This window comes from Tauraco erythrolophus, chromosome 5 (assembly GCF_009769465.1).
Source record: "Tauraco erythrolophus isolate bTauEry1 chromosome 5, bTauEry1.pri, whole genome shotgun sequence".
In the NCBI taxonomy this organism is placed as follows: Eukaryota; Metazoa; Chordata; class Aves; order Musophagiformes; family Musophagidae; genus Tauraco; species Tauraco erythrolophus.
This window is the reverse complement of record NC_141469.1, coordinates 57,525,027-57,551,224: the sequence shown is the minus strand read 5'-3', so window position 1 is coordinate 57,551,224 and position 26,198 is coordinate 57,525,027. Positions and strand designations below refer to the sequence as shown.

General features: G+C 44.5%; 2 protein-coding genes across 2 annotated transcripts; one reads left to right on the top strand and one right to left on the bottom strand.

Annotated features, from left to right (window-relative positions):
- Positions 1–1,830: 1,830 nt before the first annotated feature.
- Positions 1,831–19,507, bottom strand: LRP2BP (LRP2 binding protein). Its single transcript, XM_086611667.1, has 8 exons — positions 19,444–19,507; positions 18,876–18,988; positions 16,735–16,848; positions 15,032–15,174; positions 14,849–14,954; positions 14,156–14,379; positions 8,096–8,261; positions 1,831–1,896 (listed from the first exon to the last, which is right to left on the bottom strand). The coding sequence occupies exons 1-8, from the start codon at positions 19,505–19,507 to the stop codon at positions 1,831–1,833; spliced, it is 996 nt and encodes a 331-aa protein (XP_086467793.1).
- Positions 19,508–23,426: 3,919 nt separating this feature from the next.
- On the top strand, positions 23,427–26,197 carry ANKRD37 (ankyrin repeat domain 37). The gene is made up of 5 exons (XM_086611668.1): positions 23,427–23,453; positions 23,776–23,928; positions 24,627–24,718; positions 25,236–25,465; positions 26,117–26,197. The coding sequence occupies exons 1-5, from the start codon at positions 23,427–23,429 to the stop codon at positions 26,182–26,184; spliced, it is 570 nt and encodes a 189-aa protein (XP_086467794.1). The 3' UTR covers positions 26,185–26,197.
- The last annotated feature ends 1 nt before the right edge of the window (position 26,198 follows it).

Genomic DNA, 26,198 nt, shown 5'->3' with positions numbered 1-26,198 from the left:
ATTTGACTACTCTCTGTTTCAAATATAGATTGAAAAATAAATGTTCATATAAGCTGAAAGAAACCAGAAAATATTTTAAACATTTATGAAAAGAAATTTTGCTTATAGTGGTAAACTAATGAATGTTGTACAGTTCTAATCTCCTCACTGAGGATTTGAGCATTCCTTTTTTCTTGTGTATTGAAAAAGCCTTGTCGTGCAATACTACATGTAAAGCTATTGTGAAAATTTTATCAATTTTGTTTTTACCAAAGACTTCCCGTAGTTTGAAGCATTTGTAAGCAATAAATAACACAACTGGATTGCAGTACTTGATAATGAGGCTGTACTGACAACTAATTAATGAGTTTGCCAGCACTAGTTTTGTAAGGAATGTTTACGTTACTTTGAAGTCCGTGTCAAAAATATGTATTGTAAACTGGTATGTCCTAACAGAATGCCTGTGTTAAATGTTAGCTCAGAGATTAGTGCTTATGAATTGCTTCTATGAATGATTAAGATGACATTTAATTAAACCATTCTAATAACTTCCCTGATATTACTCAGGGCTGATTTATTCAAATACCCCAATTTCAAACAAACTTCAAATCTTTCCCTTATTTTATACAAGGAAAGAAAACTATGTGGTTTTTTAATTTATGTAAAAATATGTAAATATGGTCTTAATGCACATCTAAATAATTAAACATCATCAAAAATCCCTAGGTGACACTCATTACTTTCTTTTAAATTCAGCACAGTTGTGCTTTTAGAAAAACTGTTTGCAGTTAAGACTGGTTATATTGTAAGGTACACAAAGTCCATTTGCTATATTTAAATCAATGTTTTTAGTAACATCGAGCCTTCTGTTCCAACAGTTTCAAAAACACTTTCGAGTCACGGCACAGTACTAAGGAGCAAGCCAAGTTCTGCACGTACGAAGTTTTATAAGTCAATAGGCATTCAGAAATGTGCAAGCTTACCATAGCCATCAGCAAAATTTCCGTGTGGTCCATCGAAGTACCTCTTGATAAAAGATTGAGCATAACATTGCTCAGGCATACGCACTCCTGGCCAAAAGGTTTTCATCTGTCTCTCATACAAACAGAGGCAGTGTAAATGCGATAAGAAGAAGGATTGAGGAGAACAGGCCTCGCGCAGAGGACGTGTATGTCAAATGTTTCCATACTAATGGTTTCCATATTTCTGTAAGTAGTATTTTATAGTTCTAGAATTTGACTCAGTTTGATCTGTAAAGCTTAGTGTCATACAGGCCAGTTTCCAATTCTGAATCTCTGCAGTCCGAGAGTAAAACGTGTTAAGACACGTAAGTAGACCTAGATGATTAGAAAAGCATGTGAAAGAAAGTACACGCTCCACTAGCAAAGGTGAGATTTAAAAATGGTTGTGACCTGTGAAGGGGTTGTATCTGGAAACTAGACAAATTTGGGTTCAAGCTTTTCAGAATATTACAATTTCATGTTCAAATATTAAAAATGCAGAAAAGGAAACGACCATTTTTATTTGGTTTTGTTTTGATTCATATGCTATATAGCAGTATGACATGAAGAAAACACAGGATATCTGTCTCAGTAAAATGCCCTTAATAAACCGTAAGTCTTCAGTACTGTTTTAAAGTCTGCCTTTGCCTCATCTGAGTCAAAGAAAGAGCGTGAGCTTTTTGCTTTCTTTTTTTTTTAGATAAGAAAGAATCAGTAAATTGCTTTAAGTAGTAATTTATAGAAAGTTCAAAAGCAAGCAGTAAGTGATGAACGATCGATAATTGCTGGACATTAAAGGTGGTTTATTGTAGGAAATACATGTATATACCAGTCACAGTTAAAGGATGCACTAAATTCTTCCAAGATTAGCTGCCAGTTCAAGGTCAGAAGCAACACCAGGATCCAGGAGGCATGCCTTTGAAAACAAAGAATAGGGAGTTCTAGTTTACAGCTGAAATAAAATTTATGTTATTGATACAACATTAATAAGGTCTTTTAAGTTTTGTTGATATTATCTGAGGATAATCAACTTGTTGAAATGTTAAAGAGTTAATATTTTCAGCTTTAATTTGCTGTTTCTGATGCCGCATAAGACAAATTCAGTATTTAAAATGAACATACTCGACTATAGTGTTAGGCTGGTTTGGTTTTTTTTTGTTTTTTTTTTTTATTCTCTTTGTCGGTTCGGCATGTGCTGGCACTACAGTCAGAAACATAAACCTGCCTACAGACTGGATCAGTTTCATTCACTTCCATCATCTATTTCAGTACCCTCTGGGATACCCATCTTCTCTTTCCTGCCTCTTTCAAATCTGACTGGGTCTAAGAATGGTAGGCCAAAAATGGAGCTGAGCAGTTAATTAAAAAAGCAAACGTGATTTGAATTTTAAGTGGGTATAATTGTACAGTTAACATAAGAATTATTTTTCAGGTACAAAAGAAACTGAACATACCCACGGCTCTTGTCTCTTACTTGTTCTGAAGTTACTGCTTCAGGTAGCTTCCTTGTTTATTTTCTGTTCCTTCTGTTTTGTTGTTGATGTAGAGATGCATGGCACAAGTCAATACAAAACATCTCTTTTTATACTAAGGAGCTAGTGACATTCCTATCAGTCTCAGATGTACAGCTAGTGAATGAGGAGTGAAAGTTGTAATTTTCTTTCAGTGGTGGTGGTTACACTAGACCTGATGGAAGACAGTGGGAAAGGCTGGACTCGGACAAAGCCGTGCAGCAATTTAATCCTGATGGGCCTCTTCCATACCTTACAATTTACCTAGGACTTCTGGTTTACAGCGTTCATGACACCCCAGCTTATATTCCTTTCCTGATCTCCTCCTCATCCTGTCCTCTGTAACACTTTTCACAGCAGGAGAGCAAAATGTTTACAATGTATGTATTCAGAGGATCACCTGCTCTGCCAGGCCTCTTCTATCAGTGGCTTTGCTGAGTAAGGAGCCACAAAAAATTGTTTTGATAATTTATCATTTACATAACGCTCCATTTATTTGAATTCCACCGAGCTGGACATCAGAGTATTCTACTTGCAGAAACAAATGGTCTCTACATACACAGAAATCGTAGAGTCTCTCTGAGGCACAGATCCAATCTTACTACACTCCCTTCAGTTGGTATAATCATCTTGCTGTTACTCTAGGCATCACTGATACTATTTAGCAGATTCCTCTTCTAGAAGCCATTATTGATCTTTCTCATCAAGTAATAAATCCTACTTTAACTTTGGAACTTTCAAAAAATGTGAGCTATTTTTTCCTGTGTATCAGTAACAGTAGATCCTCAGCTATCACTAAAAACGTAAACATAAAAATACGCATGACAACCAGTTATGACTGATGTAAGTATCATTAATGAAGGCTGTAATTGTTGGAGAATCTAAAGTAGAGGAAAAGTTATTTTTCAGTTTGAGAGAACGACAGCAACTGCCGATACATTTATTCAAACTGTTTAGCTTGCATTTATCATGCAAGTTACCAGGCTTTTTGCCGTGATGATTAAGGAGGTGGTTAGTGAGAGCCAACATGGCTTCACTAAGGGCAAATCGTGCCTGACAAGTTTGGTGGCCTTCTATGATGGGCTTACAGTGTTGGTGGACAAGGGAAGAGCAACTGACATCATCTACCTGGACTTGTCCAAAGCATTTGACACTGTCCTGCACAACATAGAATCATAGAATGGTTAGGGTTGGAAGGGACCTCAAAGATCATCTAGTTCCAGCCCCCCTGCCATGGGCAGGGAAATCCTCCACTACAACAGGTTGCCCAAAGCCTCATCCATCCTGGCCTTGAACACCTCCAGGGATGGGGTATCCACAACTTCTCTGGGCAACATGTTCCAGTACCTCACCACCCTCAATGTAAAGAATTTCCTTCTTATATCTAACCTAAATCTGCCCTCTTTCAGTTTAAATCCATTGCCCCTTGTCCTATCGCTACACGCTGTGATAGTTTGATGTGTGGGGGGGTGTTCTGGTGGCAGGGGAGGGGATTTGCTCCCTGTGCCACCAGATCTGAGTCCCATCCCCCGGGGGGTTGAGCCAAATTGGCGCCTCTGCGAATTGCCCTATTTAAGTTGGGACAAAGGGGCGGGAAAGGGCTCTTTGCTCAGGAGCGAGGAGAGAGCAGGAGGGCGCTGCCCTCGCTCCCAGCTCCCGGGCCGGATGGCTGCCTGGGCCCGGGCCAGCGCCATGTGCTCAAGATGGCGCCGGGGAGCCGCATGGGGGACTCAGTAAGCGCCCCGCTCCCGGGGTGCCCGCCGGGCCGAGCTCCCCCAGAGAGGATTAATATCTAAGAGAAAACAACCACAACGACTGGGTCAGCCAAGATGGAGCAGGAGGAGGTGTGCTGGAGCTGAGGTTTCCCTTGCAATCGGTGTGAAGATGGCAGGCGGCCCCCTGCAGCCAGGGTGTACTCGGCGGAGCAGAAACCCACTCGTGGCCCGTGGAGAAACCCATGTCGGAAAGGAGATGCCTGAGCCCGGGAGAGGTCGTGGAGCAGGAGATGCGCGACCAGGTACTGTTAACAATGGGGCATGGAATGCACGACGAGGTTGTGGAGGCATCTGGAATCTGTGGGACGGCCGACGCGAGTGGCAGCAGCTCCCTAAGAGGCCGAGACTGGTAAAGCCCAAACTGGTGCGATCCATGGGGAGGATTGCAATCCTGCGGGCAGGACTCATACTGGAAAAGTTTGGGGACTTTTTCTTCGTGAGTAGGGGATCCACCGAAGCAAGGGAAAAATGGTGTAAAGGCTCCTCCTCCTTTAAGAAAGGCGCGGCAGTTAACAGCATGGATGAACTGACCTGCACTCCCCCATTCCCTGTCCCCCTGCGCCGCCGGGGGGGAGGTAGAGCCGGGAAGGAAAGAAAATAGGGGGTGGGGAGGTTGTTGTTTTAAGATCTGGCCTTGTTTTCTCTTTCTCCTCTCAAGTAACCGGTTTTCGTTCCCTTTTGTCTTTTGTTTAGTAACTGTTAATAAATTGTTTTGGTTTATGAAGAAAGCCTGAGTCATGTTTTGCCCGGGACTATGGTTGGTGGGTGCTCCCTCTCGGTTCTTGTCTCGACCCTCAGTCCAAAAACCACGACACACGCCCTTGTAAAAAGTCCCTCTCCAGCTTTCCTGTAGGCCCCCTTTAGGTACTGGAAAGCTGCTATAAGATCACCCCGGAGCCTTCTCTTCTCCAGGCTGAACAGCCCCAACTCTCTCAGCCTGTCTTCATAGCAGAGGTGCTCCAGCCCTCGGATCATCTTCGTGGCCCTCCTCTGGACTCGTTCCAGTAGCTCCATGTCCTTCTTGTGTTGGGGACTCCAGAGCTGAACACAGTATTCCAGGTGGGGTCTCACGAGAGCAGAGTAGAGGGGCAGAATCACTTCCCTCAACCTACTGGCCATGCTCCTTTTGATACTCTCTAAACTGGAGAGACATGGATTTGACAGATGGACCATTTGGTGGATAAGGAATTGGCTGGATGGTCACACTCAGAGTTGTGGTCAACGAATCAATGTCCAAGTGGAGGCCAGTGACTAGTGGTGTTCCTCAGTGGTCAGTACTGGGACCAGTGCTATTTAACATCTTTTAGGGGAACAAGGAGGACCCGGGCAATTACAGGCCGGTCAGCCTCACCTCTGTGCCTGGCAAGGTCATGGAGCAGATTCTCCTGGGAACCATGCTAAGGCACATGGAGAGCAAGGAGGTGGTGGGTGACAGCCAACATGGCTTCACCAAAGGCAGATCGTGCCTGACCAACTTGGTGGCCTTTTATGATGGGGTGACAGCATCGGTGGACAAGGGTCGACCAATGGATATCATCTACCTGGACTTGTGCAAAGCTTTTGACACTGTCCCGCACGACATTCTTCTCTCTAAACTAGAGAGGCATGGGTTTGATGGATGGACCACTCGGTGGATAAGGAATTGGCTCAATGGCCGCACTCAGAGAGTAGTGGTCAACGGCTCGATGTCCAAGTGGAGACCGGTCACGAGTGGCGTCCCTCAGGGGTCCGTGTTGGGCCCGGCCCTCTTCAACATCTTTGTCGGTGACGTGGACAGTGGCATGGAGTGCACCCTCAGCAAGTTCGCCGATGACACCAAGCTGTGTGGTGCTGTCGACACGCTGGAAGGGAGGGATGCCATCCAGAGGGACCTCGACAGGCTGGAGAGGTGGGCCCGTGTCAACCTCATGAAGTTCAACCAGGCCAAATGCAAGGTCCTACATCTGGGTCGTGGCAATCCCAGGCACAAATACAGACTGGGTGGTGAATGGATCGAGAGCAGCCCTGAGGAGAAGGACTTGGGAGTACTGGTGGACGAGAAGCTCAATATGCTTCCGTCAACCGCATCCTGGGCTGCATCAAGAGGAGCGTGGCCAGCAGGTCGAGAGAGGTGATTCTCCCCCTCTACTCTGCCCTCGTGAGACCTCACCTGGAGTACTGCGTCCAGTTCTGGAGCCCCCAACATAAGAAGGACATGGACCAGTTGGAGAGGGTCCAGAGGAGGGCCATGAAGATGATAAGAGGGCTGGAGCACCTTTCCTATGAGGACAGGCTGAAAGAGTTGGGGCTGTTCAGCCTGGAGAAGAGGAGGCTCCGGGGTGACCTTATAGCGGTCTTCCAGTACCTCAAGGGGGCCTACAGGAAAGATGGGGAGAGGCTGTTCAGGAGGGCCTGTTGTGATAGGACAAGGGGTAATGGTTTTAAAATAGAGGGAGGTAGATTCAGATTGGATATTAGGAAAAAATTTTTTACCATGAGAGTTTTAGAACACTGGAACAGGTTGCCCAGAGAGGTGGTGGATGCTCCATCCCTGGAGACGTTCAAGGCCAGGTTGGATGAGGCCCTGAGCAACCTGATCTAGTTGGAGATATCCCTGTTCCTTGCAGGGGGGTTGGACTAGATGACCTTTGAAGGTCCCTTCCAGCCCTAACCATTCTATGATTCTATGATTCTATCTTTGTTGGCGATGTGGACAGTGGGATCGAGTGCACCCTCAGCAAGTTTGCAGATGACACCAGGCTGTGTGGTGTGGTGAACACACTGGAGGGAAGGGATGCCATCCAGAGGGACCTTGACAGGCTGGAGAGGTGGGCTTGTGTGAACCTCGTGAAGTTCAACAAGGCCAAGTGCAAGGTCCTGCACGTGGGTTGGGGCAATCCCAATCAAATCACAGGCTGGGTGGGGAATGGATTGAGAGCAGCCCTGAGGAAAAGGACTTGGGAGCTCTGGTGGATGAGAAGCTTAACATGAGCCGGCAATGTGCACTTGCAGCCCAGAAAGCCAACCGTATCCTGGGCTGCATCAAAAGAAGTGTGGCCAGCAGGTCAGGGGAGATGATTCTGCCCCTCTACTCTGCTCTCATAAGACCCCACCTGGAATACCGCATTCAGCTCTGGAGTCCCCAACACAAGAAGGACGTGGAGCTGCTGGAGTGAGTCCAGAGGAGGGCCATGAAGATGATCAGAGGGCTGGAGCACCTCTCCCATGAAGACAGGCTGAGAGAGTTGGGGCTGTTCAGCCTGCAGAAGAGAAGGCTCCGGGGAGACCTTCTAGCAGCCTTCCAGTACCTAAAGGGGGGCGTACAGGAAAGCTGGAGAGGGACTTTTTACAAGGGCATGTAGTGATAGGACAAGGGGCAACGGCTTTAATCTGAAAGAGAGGAGATTTCGATCAGATCTAAGGAAGAAATTCTTCCCTCTGAGGGTAGTGAGGCACTAGAACAGGTTGCCCAGAGAAGTTGTGGATGCCCTATCCCTGGAGGCATTCAAGGCCAGGTTGGATGATGTTTTGAGCAACCTAGTCTAGGGGAAAGTGTCCCTGCCTATGGCAGGGGGATTGAAACTAGATGCTCTTTAAGGTCCCTTCCAACCCAAACCATTCTATAATTATCACATATTTACTTCTTTTTTGTTTGGTAGAATGCATGTTTGCTTAAGCAAGTGGGCAGATAGTGTCCTTTCAAGTCTATTTTTAGTAGTTTTCAATATACGTTTATCACTCTTCATTTTCTTGCACAGATTTTTTTTTTTTTTACATAAATAATGTTGGCATCTTTAGCCAAACAGCAAGTTTAAAGACCCAAATCCAAAGTATCACTCTCCCAGCTTACCTTAGAATAGTATTTTTTAGCAGAGTCTTGGTCTTGCTGTATACCTAGGCCAAGCTGGAGGCATCTAGCCAAGTAGAAGGCGGCCATAGCAATTCCCTTGGCTACATATGTAGGAAGACAATCTGTTATCTTTGCTAGCATATCGATGTCGTCGTTTTCTGTAGTCCTGTTGTGGAATTTACAGCATTAGATAATGCTATTTCAGGCAATGATTTACGTCCACCATACATGACTTGACAACACTTCCTTTCCATTTACATTGTTATCCAAAATAAGCTGAAATTTACATGTATTCAGCAGCCTGATGAGGATTCTTCTATTCTAGTTATAAAAGGCAGCATATTTTATGCTAATTGTTCTTACTAAAATATTTCATGGACATTAATATTCATGTGGAAGAAAGGAAAAGCTCTTATTTCATAGAATTGAGCAACCTCATCTAGTGGAAGATGTCCCTGCGCGCAGTAGGGGGGTTGGAACTAGATGATCTTTAAAAGGCCAACTCAAACCATTCCATGATTCTCTGATTCTAAAAGTCGAAGTTCTTTACTAGGATGTTTGCAAATCATAGTAATCTGAACATCTGGGACGTACCTGAGAGCCTCAGGTTGTAAGACCTGCTTATGATGACCACTTACGGCGATAGCAGCTCAATTATTTTCTTTCTTCTGCGTGCATGTGTCTGCTTGCTGCCACCTTGTTTTCAGCATGTTGTTTTTACTAAGAACCATTTTAAGAATTAGAGGAACAAAGTGAACATTGTTTTTAACTATCAGGCTATAATTATCTAGTATTGATACTGTAATATTGGGTACAACGTTTTCTAAGTGGGAATTGATTTTTTTTCTAACTGTTGTCTTTAAAACAGAAACCCCCAAGCTCCACATGCTTTCTAGATACCAAACAGTAATTATATGCTTCTTCACACATCACTTTAGTTTTTTGTAGTGTCAAATAGTCGCAGACTTGAAAGACACAAAGAAAGAAAAGAGCAAGCCATTTCAGCTTATAGCTACTCCCTGTAAATCGGTGTTTATGAAAGATTGCTCTGAACTAACCCTCCGCCAGTCAGTGCCTGCTAAATCACTTGAATATGTTGAGAGCAATGTCCTCCCACGTAATTTTGTCCCATTATCAAACACAGTAACACAACAGGAAAAAAAACCTACTTATTAGCAAGAACATTCAAATATAGTAACAGTAACGTATTCCCTCTTTTATCTTGCCTGATATATAGCATTTTTGCCTTCCTTTCTGAAAGATACACAAAAAGGTGCTGATGCAAATAACAATACCCAGGCAAGTCAGGCAAAAATTCTAGTTCAGCAGAGTTGACTTCAAGAACGTACCATAGCAATGGGATAATAAAACCGTCATTTGAAGTAAAGTATCTGTAGCTAATCTGCGCTCCAAATATTAAGTGAGGTTATACCATCCATAATCACGTAATGTTTGTACATAATGGTACAAACTGCGCCGTTGGTACGAATGTAGAAAGACAAATTTTATCAGAAAAGGTATTGATGCTTGCTGCTACTGATTGAACTACTACGAGATTTTGCCTCGAGGCCAACTGCAATCCCAATTAAGTGGAACCGTTTCAAGCGTGGTGGCAGTATCTTTTGGTTCAGAAGTTGTCACTTCTGGCTGTAGTATGGGATTTCATTGCTGTTTCCTGCAATCACAATTGCAGCTGATGAAGTGCACTGTTTGCTCGTCTGAATAATCTGCCGTGCAGCATTGACTGGAGGAGATGCGTTCCAGGCGAGACAAGCTAGAGTGGACTGAAGAGCTGTCAGACTACTTGCGGTGCAGAAGAAAGAAAAGCTGCAGTTCAGAGCAAAACCAATCCTTTTCAGCAATGAGTACAGCAAACAGCATTCATAGCCGACTGAATTACCAGAGCTGTTGCTATGCAGTGGCACATTACAGGGTGCTGCTCTGTATGATGGTGAGTTGTGAGACGTTTATTGCTGGGCAGCAGCAGCTTTGTAAGCGTACCACAAAGAGCACAAATGCTGTTGTGTGCCGCTTGTATGAGTAGCCAGTTAATCTATCTGCATTTCATTTACAGCCAATTAATAATCTGATTAGCAGGCGGAACTTTTAATGTATACTGGCCACCTCTGGGTGTTTGTCGCAGAAACGTGCTGTTTATCAGCTACACAAGTGGCACCAACTTTGCTTTTCTCCTCCAGACTAGTTGAAGATACAGAACCTGGATCCTGACTGGCTGTTTTAAATATTGCAGCCTGTAACAGAAGTCACTATTTCTGCAGTACACAAACCACTCCAGGGTGTGTAGGCAGAGCAGCGAGTCCCACAGTGACTGCCTGGGAAAAGGCCGGTCTGTGCTGACTGTGGCTCAGACCAGCACCTCTGCGCAAGCAGATAACCACCAGAAACCACTTGCGTGCAGATACCTATTTTGTGGTCCAGGCTTGAAATACATATGTGGTGTGCATCCCCATGAGCTGCAACTGATGACAAGCTGAAGGGTGATAACTTGGCGCTGTGTGCAGCAGCTACTTATGTGTCCCAGGCCATGCTGCTCAAGAGTGCTTACTGCAGGATCCCACCCAGTATCGACGCTTTCATTTCCTGTAAAGGGGACAGGAACTGGACTAAAGCACGTTGAGCCACAGAGCAAGGAAATAGAATCATGGAATGGTTTTGGGTTGGAAGGGACCTTAAAGATCATCTAGTTCCAACCCCCTGCCATGGGCAGGGACACCTTCCACTAGAGCAGGTTGTTCAAATGATGGGGCGGAAGACAGTGGGTAGAAATGACGTTAAGATGGGAGAGGTAGAGAGTGGAAGAATACTTGTATTCACAGGATTAGAGAGGCCGAGACAGAGACAGATTAAGTGGTTTCAGAACCATGTTCCTGTGGTGGATGCCACAGAGAATGAGGCACCTTGGACCCTGGTGACCCACAAAAGCAGGACTCTGCTTCAGTCCCCACCTTCCAGCACTGCAACTAAAAACAGTTAGGAAGCTTTCTGCAGACACCTGCGAGCAAGGTCTGCAAGGAGCAACGGTGCCATCAGCATGTAGTGGACACAGTGAAAAGAAACGATGAGTGCTTTTGTGAGTGACTCTCTGTTAAGGGACACTGGGGCACCCATCTGCCGGCCTGACAGGGAGTCACGAGAGGTATGCTGCTTTCCAGGAGCTAACGTCCGAGATCTTGCCAAGAGAGTGCCACAACTTGTCAAGAGCACACACTGCTATCCATTGTTACTCCTTCATGTGGGCACACAAGACACCACAAACCAGAACCTGGGCAGAATCATGGAAGACTACAAAGCCCTGGGGGTGCAAGCGAAAAGTATTGGTGCCCAAGTTAGCTTTTCTTCCATGTTACCAGTTACAGGAAAGGGTGCGGCCAGAAATACATGTATAATGCAAATCAACTTCTGGCTTTGTGGCTGGTGCTGTCATGAAAGTTTTGGCTTTTATGGCAACAGGACATTCTTCAATGACTATAGCCTGTTAGGGAGGGATGGGACCCGCCTGTCTAGAAGAGGCAAAGGAATCTTTGCAGCAGGCTGGCCAACTTGGTGAGGTGGGCTTTAAACTGAAGGACTTGGGGGGTGGGGTCCAAAGTGACAACGCTCACGCCATTGCATTCAACTAGGGAGTAAGCCAGGCCAAGCAGAGTAGCGACAAATGTCCCTTAGCTGCCTCCTAAGATGAGAACCAGAAGACCAACCACCTCAAGTATATGTATACCAGTGCATGTAGCCTGGGGAACAAAACAGGAGGAACTGGAGCTCCCGGCCCATTCAGAAAGCTGTGATATCATAGGAATAACTGAAACATGGTGGGACAACTTCCATGACTGGAGGATCACGATGGACGGCTATAGACTGTTTTGTAAAGACAGGCAGAGAAGAAGAGGAGGAGGAGTCACGCTTTATGTTAAGGAGAACCTTGAATGTATTAAAGTCAACTATGGTGATTGTGGAAGCACTGTTGAATGCCTCTGGGTCAAGATCAGAGGGGTTATCGCCAAGAGGGCTCTTACAGTAGGCATCTGCTACCAACCTCCAAACCAAGACAAGAAGGCCAACAAAGCAATAATTGGGTCACTTAAGCAAGCTTCGGGTCAACAGAACCTGGTTCTTACGGGTGACTTCAACTACCCAGACATTTGTTGGAAGAACAGTACAGCAGCTCACGTGTCATCCATCAAGCTCTTGGAATGTGTAGACAGCTGCTTCCCCATACAAATGTTAGATGTGCCAACCAGGAATGAGGCACTGCTGGACTTGCTACTCACAAACCAAGAAAACCTGCTTTGTAGTATCTCGGTTAGTGATAGCCTTGGCTGCAGTGATCACAATATCGTGGAGTTTGGGATCCTGCTGAGCACACGGAAGGTTAGTACTCAGACAAAGGTTTTAGATTTTAGAAAAGCAAACTTCAGCTCAGCTGGGAGGGATTCCATGGGAAGTTTCCATGGAGGATAAAGAAGCTAGCAAGTGCTGAGAGTTTTTCAAGAGCACCCTCCTGAAAGCGCAAAAACTTTAAAGGTAAGGGAAGTCAGCACAACAGAGACCTCCTTGGCTTAACTGTGATCTTTCTGCAAAGCTTTTGATACTGTTTCCAACAGCCTCCTCCCAGAGAAACTGATGTGTTACAGTCTCGGCAAGTTGTCTGTGCGTTGGTTGGGGAACTGGCTGACAGGCCGCACCCAGAGGGCGGTGGTAAATAGCTCCTTTTCAAACTGGCAATCTGTCACAAGTGAGGTTCCCCAGGGATCAGTATCAGCTCAACACTGTTTAATGTCTTCATAAATGATCTGGATGATGGGATCAGGTGTACCCTGATGAAGTTTGCTGATGATACCAAACTGAGTGGGGAAGCGGACACTTCAGAAGGGAGAGCTCCCCTGTAGAAAGACTTGGGTAGACTGGAAGAGTGGGCTAGCAAGAACCTTATGAAGTTCAACAAGGACAAATGTAAGGTCTTGCACTTGGAAAAACATAATCGAGGAGCACAGCACAGTCTGAGATCTACCTGGCTGGGGAGCAGCTCTGTGGAAAGGGACATGGGGGTCCTGGTAAACAACAAGCTCGATATGAGTGAACGGTGTGCTGCTGCTGCGACAAAGCAAGCCAACGGGATGCTCTGTGGCATCAACAAGGGCATCACCAGCAGAGACAAATAAGTCATTGCCCCACTCTACTCAGCACTTGTCAGGCCACACCTGGAATACTGTGATCAGTTTTGGTCCCTGCTGTGCAAAAAAGACATGTACAGGCTGGAGAGGGTCCAGAGAAGGGCCACAAAGATGATGAAAGGATGAGGAAGGCTGCCATATGAGGAAAGGCTGAGAGAACTGGATTTGTTCAGCCTTGAGAAGAGAAGGCTTAGGGGAGACCTTATCGCCGTGTTCCAGTATTGAAAGGGTGGCTATGAAGAAGATGGAGGCTCCCTTTTTACAAGGAGTCACATGGAAAAGACAGAGGGGTAATGGGTGCAAGATACTCCCGGAGACATTCCGATTGGACACAAGTGGAAAATTTTTCACAACGAGAAAAATCAGCTATTGGAATAATCTCCCCAGGGAAGTGGTGGATTCCCTAACATTGGATGCTTTTAAGATTCAGCTGGACAGGGTGCTGGGCCATCTTGTCTAGACTGTGCTTTTTCCAAGAAAGGTTGGACCAGATGGTCCTTGAGGTCCCAACCTGGTATTCTATGATTGTAGGGGTTTAAAAGGGAATGGTGAAGGCAGGAGCTTGGAGGAGACTGTGGACTGAGGAGACAGGAAGGCAGGGTTGCACGTGGGTAGGACACTAGATCAAGGCTGTTTCACCTCACAGGATCAGAAAGAAAAGTTCAACTGTACTGAGTAATTGAGAACCTTACAGTTTTAATTTTGTATGTGATTGGTTATTCTCTCTTTAAAGATGAGGTTTTGCAATTCATTATCTTAAACGTCTCTTGAGTTTGAGAGACAAGAGCATGAACTTATTAATCATTTTAATCTGAGTTACACGGTTTTACATGAAGAACCATAATAAAAAATAAAGCAAAATTAACTTCACCTTTTGGCCACTGCAACAGCTGTTGAGTAAAATTTTCTAGTGTAATAATATTCCACAAGATGGCCTTGAGCATAGATGTTTCCACGTTTTGCTGCTTCTCTCAAACACTCTAAAGCAGCTTTAGTGTTTTGACATATACCTTGTCCATAGAGATACATAACACCAAGTGCTCCTTGTGATTCCAGATTCCCATTACCACATGCTTCTGAATGCCAGAAAAAGGCCTAAACAAGAGGCACAAAGTTCAAGTATTTATTTACTTTAGCTGCTTTTCTTGCATAATGTTTCCATAAAAGCTCTTACAACAACTATCCTGTAAGAAGTGCTTATATATAAAAGAAAGCAGAATCCTTGTAAGGCGCTTAAACCTGGTTCATTTACTGTCAGAGCTGTCAATCAGTGACATTTGCTTGATTTCTGAAGGTTACTAAAGCTGACAAAACTTAAATCCATTATATTGTTCTCCCTGATACTTCCACTAAAAAAAAAAACACATTATCTTGGCTAGCTAGCAGTGTCAAGTGAGTCAAAATGAGGGATTCTGGCCATCTGTTCATACGGGCTTAAATGAATGATAGTGCCTAGCAGTACTTAAAATACAGCTTTCAGAGTCAAATGGATCACTGTAGTCATTCTGTGAAATGCAAAATTGATTTGGACTCATAAAAATCGAAAGGTACAAGTGGGCTTTACCTTCTTCAGGTCTTTTAGAACTGACACAGAATAAAGCATTCCTAAAGTACTCTGGGCCTTTACGCTTGCTTTTGGATTTCCGTGGTCTGCAGCAATAAGCCACAACCTAACAAAATGGGGACAAAGAAAGTTGAAGTAACACGGCGTCTTACATCCATCAGGAAAATTACCGACTGCCATTACCTTTCAGCCTCTTCAGTTGACTGCTTAACACCACATCCTTCATAATATGCTCTGCCAAGATTGTATGCAGCTGCAAATTTCAAGTGTCTTGCTTTTGGGGAATCAGAGTAGAGTATTTTCTTCATGTATTCCACGCCCTTTTCCTAAAATTGAGACATGTTAGTTGTTAACATTCAGACTGAAAAGAGGATAAAATCAAGAACCTGAGAATCTACCACCTTCTGCAAGACAGGTGATTTTTCCACTCTGAAGAAAGGCGGAGGCATACTGGTAGGACAGTCTGGAGAAGAGTATCGTACCAAAGCACAACTGATCTTTTCTCACTAGACAGCCCCTAGATTTTTGGCTCCATCATGTTTTTAATGTGAAACATTTCCTTATAAAAGTTCATCTGATATATATTACTTTTCTTCATTGATAAAAATTTCCTCAAAAATATTATTGTGCTTACATAAATGAATGTCCTAAACTTGGTACATTTTCAATTTTAGACTTCTGTAAACTTTTTCATATTGCATAGTGTATCTGAAATCATAAAACAGCCTTAATAGAAGGCAAAGTGATACAACAGTACGCTCTGAAGTTGCTCCATTAAAAATACCTTAAATTCATAATGGACAAAAAAATCATAATGTTAAATAAGAGAACAGAGAACACTGCATATGAGAAGCTGTATGGTGTATCATCCAAGAACCTCAAAAGCATTTTGGAAACAAGATTCACACTGCTGGGATTTATCATGGACACCCTGTCTAAATACACTAGGAATAGTCCTTTATAAAAGGTTCCTCTTTTATTCACCTCTCAGATTGTAATACACAAAAGAGAAAGAAACTTAACTAACAGTAAAGTAAACCAATGGGGTATTTATACAGGCATACAGCATACAGAACAAACGAACCACCTCTAAAAACCAGCAGAGTATTTTCTGCTCTGCTAACAATCCTCTAAGCCCCAGACAAGAGTCCAATGTGTTAATACACTGTTTGGTTCATTTTTCCCCCCTCCTGTCTTGTTATCTACCCTTTCTTTCATCCTATTTGTATTCTTTCCTCATACCACTCTTTAAGAACATGTTCTCCAATAAATTAACACTTTTGTTCTTATTGTAGCAAATCATTCCTTTGTCTTCCTTTTTTTGTAATGTAATTCTTCACTTTGACTTCTTCAAATTCTTGCAAATGTAATTCTTCATTAGTCTAATTTAAAAATAGGTTGGCAGTAGCCAACCACTGGCAGAAGCACAATCTTTTCTAGCATCCATGTTAAGAGAATAAAAGTACCTTAACATCTTTGTGCAACAGATGGTTTACACTTTAAAATACAGTTGTTTCATTTTCATTTCCATTTCTACACATTTTGTTTTCACTTATACAGGCTGCTTATTAAAAAGTAACAATTTAAAAGCAATTTTTGAACAGGGCTTCCACAGAAAGTACAACCAAACCCTTAGAAGTTATATTTTAAAATACAAATTATCGTATTTTTCAGATAAACCTATTGTATTATAGCTATTTTTGAGAACTTCTTCAGCCCAGAACACTCTGTCTTTAGAAAGACACTTTGTAAACATCTGTACTTTATGAAAGTAATTCTAAATCAAAGACTTATTTATTTTAAACTAAATAATCAAGCTTACAAAGAAACTCTTAATAATTATCAGTTACTATTAAAAGAAAAAAGTGTGCAGCTAGATCACTCACAGGGTCTTCTGTAGTGCCTAGTCCATCATAATGCATTACACCAAGCTGATACATTGCTTGAAAATCTGTATCCTTGATTTTTTCAAATTGTATTAATGCTTCTTTATACAACCCCTGAGACAGAGAGAATAAACAATGAAGTACACAAAACGAAGAGTACGTATGGAAGCTTAACTCTCCAGTATATACTCTCTTATAGTTTTTCAACTTGGGTCATTTCCCTCGGGAACAAAAAACAAGAAATTGCAATCATAGAAGTGGTAAAAAGAGAAATAGAGTAAGTCAACAACCACAAGAAAGTTGGATAGGATGGAAGCACTTCGGACTTTCAAACAAGTTTCCATTGGTTTTATACACTTTAAAAAAGCCCACCATAAATATAAGTAGTGGTACACAAGCATAGTCTCCGAAACCAAAAGACATTCTGACAACCTTTCTTCCCCTCCCTCAGTTAAAGGAGATGAGAGTCTAATTCAGATGCCCTGTCCGATCTATCTTAACTTAGGTGAGCTGTTCTTACACCTGGATGTTTTAAGAGTCTGCTTTTACATCTCAACTAAGGGTTGGTTTCACAAAGACTCAACTGAGATGTCTGGAGACTTTATGGACCCAGCTGTCTGCCCCACATTTCTCATAAGGTATCACCTGCAACAGCAGAGATACTTTCACTTCTAAGAAAGAGTCTTAGAGAGTATTTGCTTCTGCATTGAGTCAAAGAAGAAGCTATATCTAAAAATACACAGTTAAATAACTGTTACGTAAGTTAACTGAGCCTGATGTCCTTACTAAAATATTTTTATGCATGAATATAAGCATACTGAGTAAAAACAATATTGAAATTAAAATGTTCTTCTCTTTACATTTCCTTCAATTTTGTGTATGCTTTGATAAAACATACACATTCTAAGTGAAAGCTTAGAACTGAGTGACAGTTCAACAGGCAGTTGAACATCCTTACAATGACAAAATGCCCCTTGTTAATACTCTCCAAATCATTAATTGTCTAAAACACGAATTGTCTCAGGAGCTTAGCCATTATGACTGTGTGAGCTTTGGGTTTCCTTTAAAGAACTCTGGAAAAAAAACAGTGCCTTTTTACAACCAGCTGCCATGTGTATCTGAAAAAGAAGTACAGGAGGCACCTGTAATCTCACATTTCCTGAGAATTTAGCGCTGTAAGAAGAAATCATATGGCTCTGATCAGGCAGTGTTTTTTTCCTAACATCTGAAATTGCTGTACTATGGGAACATGCATTTTTAGGCAATACGGACATATGTCCAAAAAAATCTAGAAATTAAAACCTGCTCAAAGAATAAATTTAGGGATGGACAGCAATATCTAACATGGACATCCAAGCCAGCGCACCAAGAAACAGACATGTTTTCTGCTCCATGGGGTCAGTCTTGATCATGCCAAAATCAGGCAGTTCATTAACGAAAACATTAAGAAGGACAGGGCCCAGAAAACAGAAACCCTGAGTGAGTTAATTCTGTTCCTGCTGCAAACTGTGGGACTGATCTACGTTGTGCCACCAGTTGCACTATTACCAGTACTGAATCCATGAATGTCACATTTGAAAAGGCGTGAATTAGTACTTTTACTACATTTCTTTCCCATCTTCCTGAACTGAGTTATTCTAATATTCACAAGAAATTGAGGTTTAAGTTCATCTGCCTGCCAGTCTTCCACCGTTCCCTGAGCACTTACTTTCAAATATACAGGTGACCAATTTTAGATGAAGTGGGCGAGGGCAGAAATCTCAATGATAACATGTTTCAACAAGTTTCATCAAAACTGGTAGGTAAGGAACAAAGATTGAAAGCTGTGTCTTGGGTCAGAGACCAGTAAAGTGTAACTGAAAACACAGTCTGTTGTGTTTGGCCAGTCAGCTGGAAGTTAGCTATAAGGAGTTTGCCACTTACTTACCTGGTCCATAGGAGACCTAGGAGGGAAATGGAAGACACCACTAGATGCTTGGGGAAAGCGTAGGAAAAACGTATTTAGGGGCAATACCTGGTGATTTTCACGAGAAAGAACAGGCATAGACATCTCTTATAGTTTTTTTAAGGTGTCTCCTTTTCCACTGAAATGGTATTGAAAATGGTCAGCTTTATAACATTTAAAAGAGGGAAACCACAACCTCTTCGTAGTACAGTTGTCCTTTCAGAAAACGTGCCAGAGGATCTCCACCTGCCATTCTCTTCGCCAGCACCTCCTCTGCTCTTGCAAATAAAGCAGCACGGCTACAGTTCTCTGCTTAAAAACAGACATACATTTGGGGTTTTTTTCCCAAAACAGATGCAACAGCATCAACAAGCACACTAAAGGTCCAAAGCTGGCAGTGTCCCCTTTTTATTACATTTTTTTAAAGACTAAGATGAGAGAGAGGGCTATTTGATGAAAAGTTCAGTGAAGACAGCCGGACCCTTGTGAACGTTAAGAGCATAAAAGCCAACCTGAACACGAGAGGGGACTTCCCATCACAAAATACCTTCCAACGCCCGCCGGGAAGCAGCGCGGCCGGGGGCCCCTCACAGGCGCGCCTGCAGCGCGGCCCGCAGGGCCCTGCCGGGGCTGCTGAGGGGCCGGGGGCGGCTCCGCGGGCGGCTCCGTACCTGGCGGCTCGGGGACGGCTCCCCGGGGGCTGCGGGCCCGGGGGCTGCGGGCCCGGGGGCTGCGGGCCCGGGGGCTGCGGGCCCGGGGGCTGCGGGCCCGGGGGCTGCGGGCCCGGGGGCTGCGGGCCCGGGGCAGGCGCTCGCTGCGCAGCTCCATCCCGCCCCGGCGGCGAGCGGCCTCCTGAGGGGCCCGCGGCTGGGAGGGGGCGAGGGCCGAGCCTGCCGGGCGGCGGGAACCCGCGCCCGCCCCGCCGGGTCGCTCGGCAGCTCCGCAGCGGCCCGTCCCGCTGTCGGGCTCCGCGGGGCGGCGGCCGCGCCGCGGCGTGAAGCCACGGGGCGCCGCGAGGCGGCGGTTATCGGTTGTGCGTTGTCCCCGTTGCTGTCCCGGAGCCCCCCCGCAGCCCAGCCCAGCCCGGACGGCATCCAGCTGTCGTTCCAGAGCCGGCCCTCGGACAAGGCGGAAGAGCGAAGACCCGGAAAGTAACGTTTTTTAATTTTCCCTTTGGGTTTTGGTCCGTTTTCCCAAAGAAAGAGAGCGACGGTGTCACGTAGGCCGGGGTGTGCAGAAATAACAGCTCTAGCTGTTGGCCAGGGCCAGACAATGTGGAAGTACCTGACGGGATAGGACAGGCTGCGGTGTGGGCATCCGCTGGATCTTCCCTGCTACCTGCCGGTCTCGTTGCAAATTGTACGCAGAAGCCCAAAATGCTTTGCAGAAAGGGATTATAGGGAAAAATAACAGAAACTCTGAGTGCGATTCAGTTAAAAGGGCGCTAGGCCGGGAAACCTCAGCCTGGCAAATGGGACTTCTGTACTTCCAGTGATCAGGAACCGCTCGCTGTAATGTAGTTTGTTTTCCCCATATACATAGTACAAAACTGAGAAGGATAATTGAGGGAAAATGCTGTTTGAAGCTGATTTCTCCTGAAACAGAAGGCATATAATACCACAATGCTGCGAGTCCTTTTAAAATAATCCTCAGCTGCGTTCCCAGGTGTTTTTTTTCTTTTTTTTCCAAGATGATTATCATCCTTCCATTTTTGGCAGTGCAGTCTGTTTCTATAGCAACAGGGACAAAGGCAACAGTCAAAACCAGAGAGTAACGCTTTCGGATTTGTGTGGTTAAACCTGTGGGCTCCGCATGATGTTTCCCAACAGTCCCGACTGACTTTCCGTGCCAAAAACCCCCTAAAACTCATCCTGATTCATTTTGTGTAGATGAGGCAGCCTAAGAAGTCTACAGGAAAATAAGCTTTTATTAAAGCGACAGTGAATTACTCGATCCAACAGGCAGAGTGAAGTGCAGTCTGTGAGCGCAAGGATACCCTTCGGCAAAGGCCATTAACGCTGGCCTGCGTTGCTGCTTTCGATGCCGAAGGGTGTGAGATTCAACAGCACGCCTTGGTTTATCTGATTGCTTACACACGTCTATTAGGACCAGTTTTTCCAGTTATTTCATTTTCTTGGTACCTGTGCAAGGTGTGTGGTCTGAGATAGGAAGCGCGGAGGAATTTTTAGCAAGTTATAACCAATAACAAGTATCAGTTATTCAGAGGCAGGAGAGTTTTGCAGGCACTTACGAGGTGAGCAAAACATGACATGAAGCTCAGGAACTAATTTATAGCAAGAATTTGATGAGAGTTGCAGCTGGCAGGATGTGAGAGTTTGTGTAGGTGGTTAGGCTGGAAAGATGGGATTCTTCGGGTGCAGCTTGAAACCTCTGAACTGCTGAGATAATGTGGGGGAGGGAATTGACTGTGGATTTCCGGCATCTGTGCAGAGGTATTTCATCCCTAACAATGCTTAGGCAGAAGTGTAGGGATTTTATTTGTTTATCAACTAATTTGCTTGGCTAGCTGTTCAGGGGAAAAAACCCCAAACATTTGGTAATCACGCAGGTGTATTTATTTCCGTATGAAAGGAGAGGTGAAAACTGTCACCTAGTGAAATAATTCTGCTGGATTGATGCACTGGCTATTTATCTGGATTTCTGCACCTTTAAAAATGACACTGTACACGTTCATATTGCACTACTTAAAGAATTTATATTTGCTTTCCCAAAGGAAAAGCAGGAGGTAATCGTCATAATGTTTGTGACTTTGTTTCAGATCTGTGTATACCCTAAAGGAACGCTGTAGGCCTTCTTTTCCCTTAACTCTGTTTATCAAAACGGTGCAATTTTATTTGTTTTAAACACACAAGTTCTTTTGATTTCCACTTTAAAAAAAAATGGTTGTAGTGATTATGAGTAACTTGCATAACAAACATGTAGGAATCTGACACAGAAGGAAATACTAGTGGTGAGGTTGTCTGGCCATGGAAAAGTTAAAGGTTTAAGTGAAGATTTGTTTGAATTTGCTAAGACTTCAGTTAGCGGCCTGCTTGCACGTATATAGTAGCCTATTTGGACGTACTTAGATAAAGCAAATATGTACATGATGTCTGAAAACAGGATGATCATCCTTGAATTGTCACGTCATCCTTAAGAGAAGAGTATCCTGGAAAATATGTAGCGATGTGAAAACGTACTAGACTTTGTTTCTTTTAAGATAACGGGGGATAGCAGAGGAGCCTTAAAAAAACACATCAAGAGGAGGACTCGTGTCCTTTTAAGTCCAAAACATCTGTCTGTTAATCAGTAAAGAAGGAGCGAAAGCAAGGACTTAAAAAACTGGTATGGAAAATATCTCGTTATGAGAAAAGGTTAACGAGATTGGAAGAATACCACAAACATAAAGTAAGCAAGAATCAGCAGTAACTGGGATAAAAGTAATTCCGGCACGGGGAGGTCGTGACCACTGACCACCCGAAACATTCCCCAGACCCGAAAGAAAGGGGTGGAGGCAAGGGACTGAGCATGCGAACTAATTTACATGCTAGGCCAGAGAAAATTAACCAGTCGTTTAAGAAAACAACAATGAATATGTAAATATGCTAATACATACTGTGCAAACGTTCACTGAATTTTGGAAGGTGTGTGCTGTCTTGGGACAGGCACTCATCTTTCTTTGCGTAAAAATATATTAAACAGTATCTCGGCTCAGTGTGTGGATTGGCTTATTACACACCAGGCGAACAAATCCTGCTTTTGGGAAGACAGTAAGGAAACAGAATTGTATAGGTTGGATACTGGGCTAGGATGCTCTTCACTTCTTTTCAGGATTTTAACTGTGAAGCAGTGGAAATTTTGTCTGCGACCTTGGCCCGTACTGGGCCAGCCAGCACTGGGACAGCCAGCACTCAAGGAAGCGAAAAAGAAAATTCAGTTTTTGCGGATGTGTTCTGAACAGAGAGGTGACGGGTGTCCGTGCTGACACCGCGGTCGGCACCGCGTCCAGCCCCACGCAGACTGCTGGGCTCGCTGTAGCCCGTACGAGCGGCGGGAGCCTTGGCGTCACGGATGGCCCAGCCGGTCACGCTGCTTCAGCCTCCTTCAGCCTAGGGGCAGAGCTCGGGCAGGAAGGCAGCAGGCATTTCTTTATGCTGACTTAATATTTTGGGGAAAAATTCTACATTAATCCTTTCAAAATTATTTTTCTTTCCTAGGTCCAAGTCTGCCTCGACGCAGTCTTTGCGGCCCAGCGCTAAGGTACGTTGGCAGACCCGCCTTGGCAGTCGTGCGTGGCAGCTGCGAGGCCGGCAAACACGACAGTTAACATGGAGCGCGGCTGGCCGGAGGGGTTCGTGCTCCGCCCGGAACCCGGCGTGCCTCGCTGGCGGCGGCAGGAGGGCGGGCTTCCTCCATGCGCCTCCTCACGGCCCGGGCGTGCGGCAGCCGGCGCGCGCCAGTGTGTGCGGGACGTGCCGCGCCGCCCCGAGCGCCATGGCCGCCCCGCCCGCCTTGCCGGCACCGCGCCGCCGGGCCGGGCCGGGGCGGGGCGGGCCCTGCCGGCGGCGCCCCGGGGAGGCCAGTCGGAGCCCATGTGCTCGTGTTTGTGTACGTGCCGCCGCCGGCGCCCGGCAGCGGGCGGGGACTGCCCGTCCGTCGCAGCTTGCCAGGCGCGGGGCACGGGCACGGGCACGGGCACGGGCACGGGCACAGCTGCGGCCTCCCGGAGCCGCGCGAGCCGGCGGCGATGCTGGCGCTGGGCTGCAGCGCGGAGGTGAGGCCGGGGAAGGGCTGTCTGCGGGCTGCGGTGTTGCTGTCTGGCCGGGACCCCGGCTGCGCAACTGCACGAACTGCGGTTCGCTGCGTTGGAGCACCGCCGATGCCCGTCGGTGTTTCTGGTGAAGAGATTAAAAGCCAAAAAAGTCATGCTTGGATTGCTTTCTCTTTGGAAGGGCGGGCTCGAAGAACATAAAGGTCCGATGATTTGCAAGGGGGGTGTTTTCTGCTGGGGTGCAGTGTTCTTGGTCTTGCCGTGGCTTAGACTGGCAATAACGTTGTGCTTTTTTTTTTTTTTTTTGATACCGTGTTTGTTTTAGTCTGGCAGTTTCAGCCATCTGTTTGAGGCAGGAACCGGTGTGAACGCACCTGCAGATGCCTTTGGTCAGTCTCCAGCTCACTTGGCTGCTTGCGCCGGCGAAGCTTTTTTCCTGCTTTGGCAACTGCAGACAGGAGCGAATTTGAATCAACAGGTAAAAAATACAGAAGTTTTGTTTCTTCCGCTTCTAATCTGGCATGTCAGTAAATCCAATTTATATTATTTAGTTTTTTCTTATATATATACACAGTTTTATTGCATGAGATATCTGAGGTTGCTTATAAAGAGTAACTTTATTCTAACATGAACCAGAAATCCTGTGTATTGCGTTAGCCATTTCATTCGCTATGTATAATGCAATTTGCACGCTTACAACGCTGCATGCAGATGTCAAAAGAACTTTTTACATAAATAAGCATTGCTTTTTCCTCTGAAATTTTGCCCCTACTTCCAGGAAACATAAGGATTCTTCCTCTAGCTGCAAAGTTTAATTTCGCTTATACCTCTGAGATAGTAGCAGCAAGCTGTTGGTTACAGCAATCCCTGAATGGTGCTGAAAGATGCTGTTAGTCAGTGTACAGAGAGTATTCTGTGCAAATAACCTTTTAGAAGGTAAATGTTCAACAATGCGTATTGCGTGAGACAGTATTTCTACTTTGCTGTGATGAATACACTAAACATTTTATGGCAGTTACTGAGTACACTTTACTAGCTATGCTAATTTATTTCTCAACTCACAACAGACTGGTACACAGAGAAACACTCTGTAAATAGTCATGTTGGAGAACAAGACAGCTTCATCCTGTTCCCCCCTTTCTTTGAATGACCGTTACATGTAAATTGTGGTTTTAGGATTGCCTTGGAGAAGCCCCGATTCATAAAGCAGCAAAAGTTGGGAGTTTGGAATGTTTGGCTCTCCTTGTTGCTGGCGATGCCAAAATTGAGTAAGTTGAGCTACATTTAGTCATTTCAGTAACAGCATCAAAGGATGCATGTATTTTACACAGTACTTTTTCTTGTTCAAAGTATAGCATGACTATAGTCATAAGAGCAGTATTAAAACCTGCCATGAACACCAAGGCAGCAGAGATCATATGCTGTCGTTTAGTTCCATGTTAAGACCTCTATAGTAAGTGCTAAGAGAATATTCCTGATTGTATGTTCTTGTTGGTTTTCCATTCTGACTAATGCTGTGCTCACCTTCCTCTTGCCTTTCTGATATGCTAAGCCAGTCATAGTCTGATGACAAATTTATTTTAAAATAATTATTCCTCGCTGCATTTAATACCAGCCCTCGGTATGAGTAGAGCTCCATGCTATCCTTGACAAGCTTTCTTGGTATTGATTCTCTGTACTTATTTTTATACTTCTGAAGTCACCACTTAATTAATCTTGATCAGTGCTTGCTCATAATATATATTCCAGTTTAATTGAATGGTTACTCCTAATTCTGTGTTTCAGCTTGTGCAACAACAGTGGACAAACAGCAGCAGACCTCGCACTGGCTTACGGCTTTCTGGAATGTGCCAAGTTCCTCACAACAATTCAGCAAACTCAGACAATGAAACTGAGAGGACAGTCTGGCTACTCGCTGAGTGACAGACATGGCTTGCTGAGAGAGGATCCCACTGCACAGAAACAAGAAAGTGAAACCAGCAGATCCATAAACAGGAAGAGGAGAAGATCAGATGGTGTGTAATACTGCAGATTTACTACAATTCAGAATATTTTTCTTTTTTTCAATGCTTTTAGCGTTTAAGTAAATAAATTTTGTGTTAGCTAAATGGCAGCTGGATTTAGAAGCCTGCTAGTAAGGATGAACTTGCATAGGTACTTAAGGTTATGGCCTTATCAAAAATGGATAGGGCACGGGGAATGCCACTGAAAAGGCTACTTTAACATTGGGGGGGGGGAAGAGAAATCATAGGTACTTGTACTGATGCAGTAGCTACAGACTTATTCTTATTTGTTCATATGACAGATCTTGTCTTCTAGCTGACAAAAGAAACAGCTTGCAATCCCAAAATTAAATCCAAGGGGAATCAGAAGTCTGAAGAAACATGACTGGACTCTGCACTGAGCAGCCAGACGGATGCTGGTACATTGTTTCCTTCTGAGAAGGAGGAAAGCTCGTTTATTTTTACTTCTTATAGAAGACGTGTGGTGTGTTTTTTTTTTTTTTTCCCCTAGAATAGATGTATTCATACAGCTATAAATAAATGAGTATATAACAATTAATTCTCTTACATTTTTTCTGTGTAAATATGAGAACAAAGTTAATAAAATTCAGTACATATAGCCATATTTCTCCCACTCCTTTTCTAAAATGCTGTTATCAACAGTACCAGCAGCAAACAATGCCTTTGAACAGATTCATAGTGCACAAGACAGCTGGCTATATGCCACTTGAATGGTAGGGGAAAG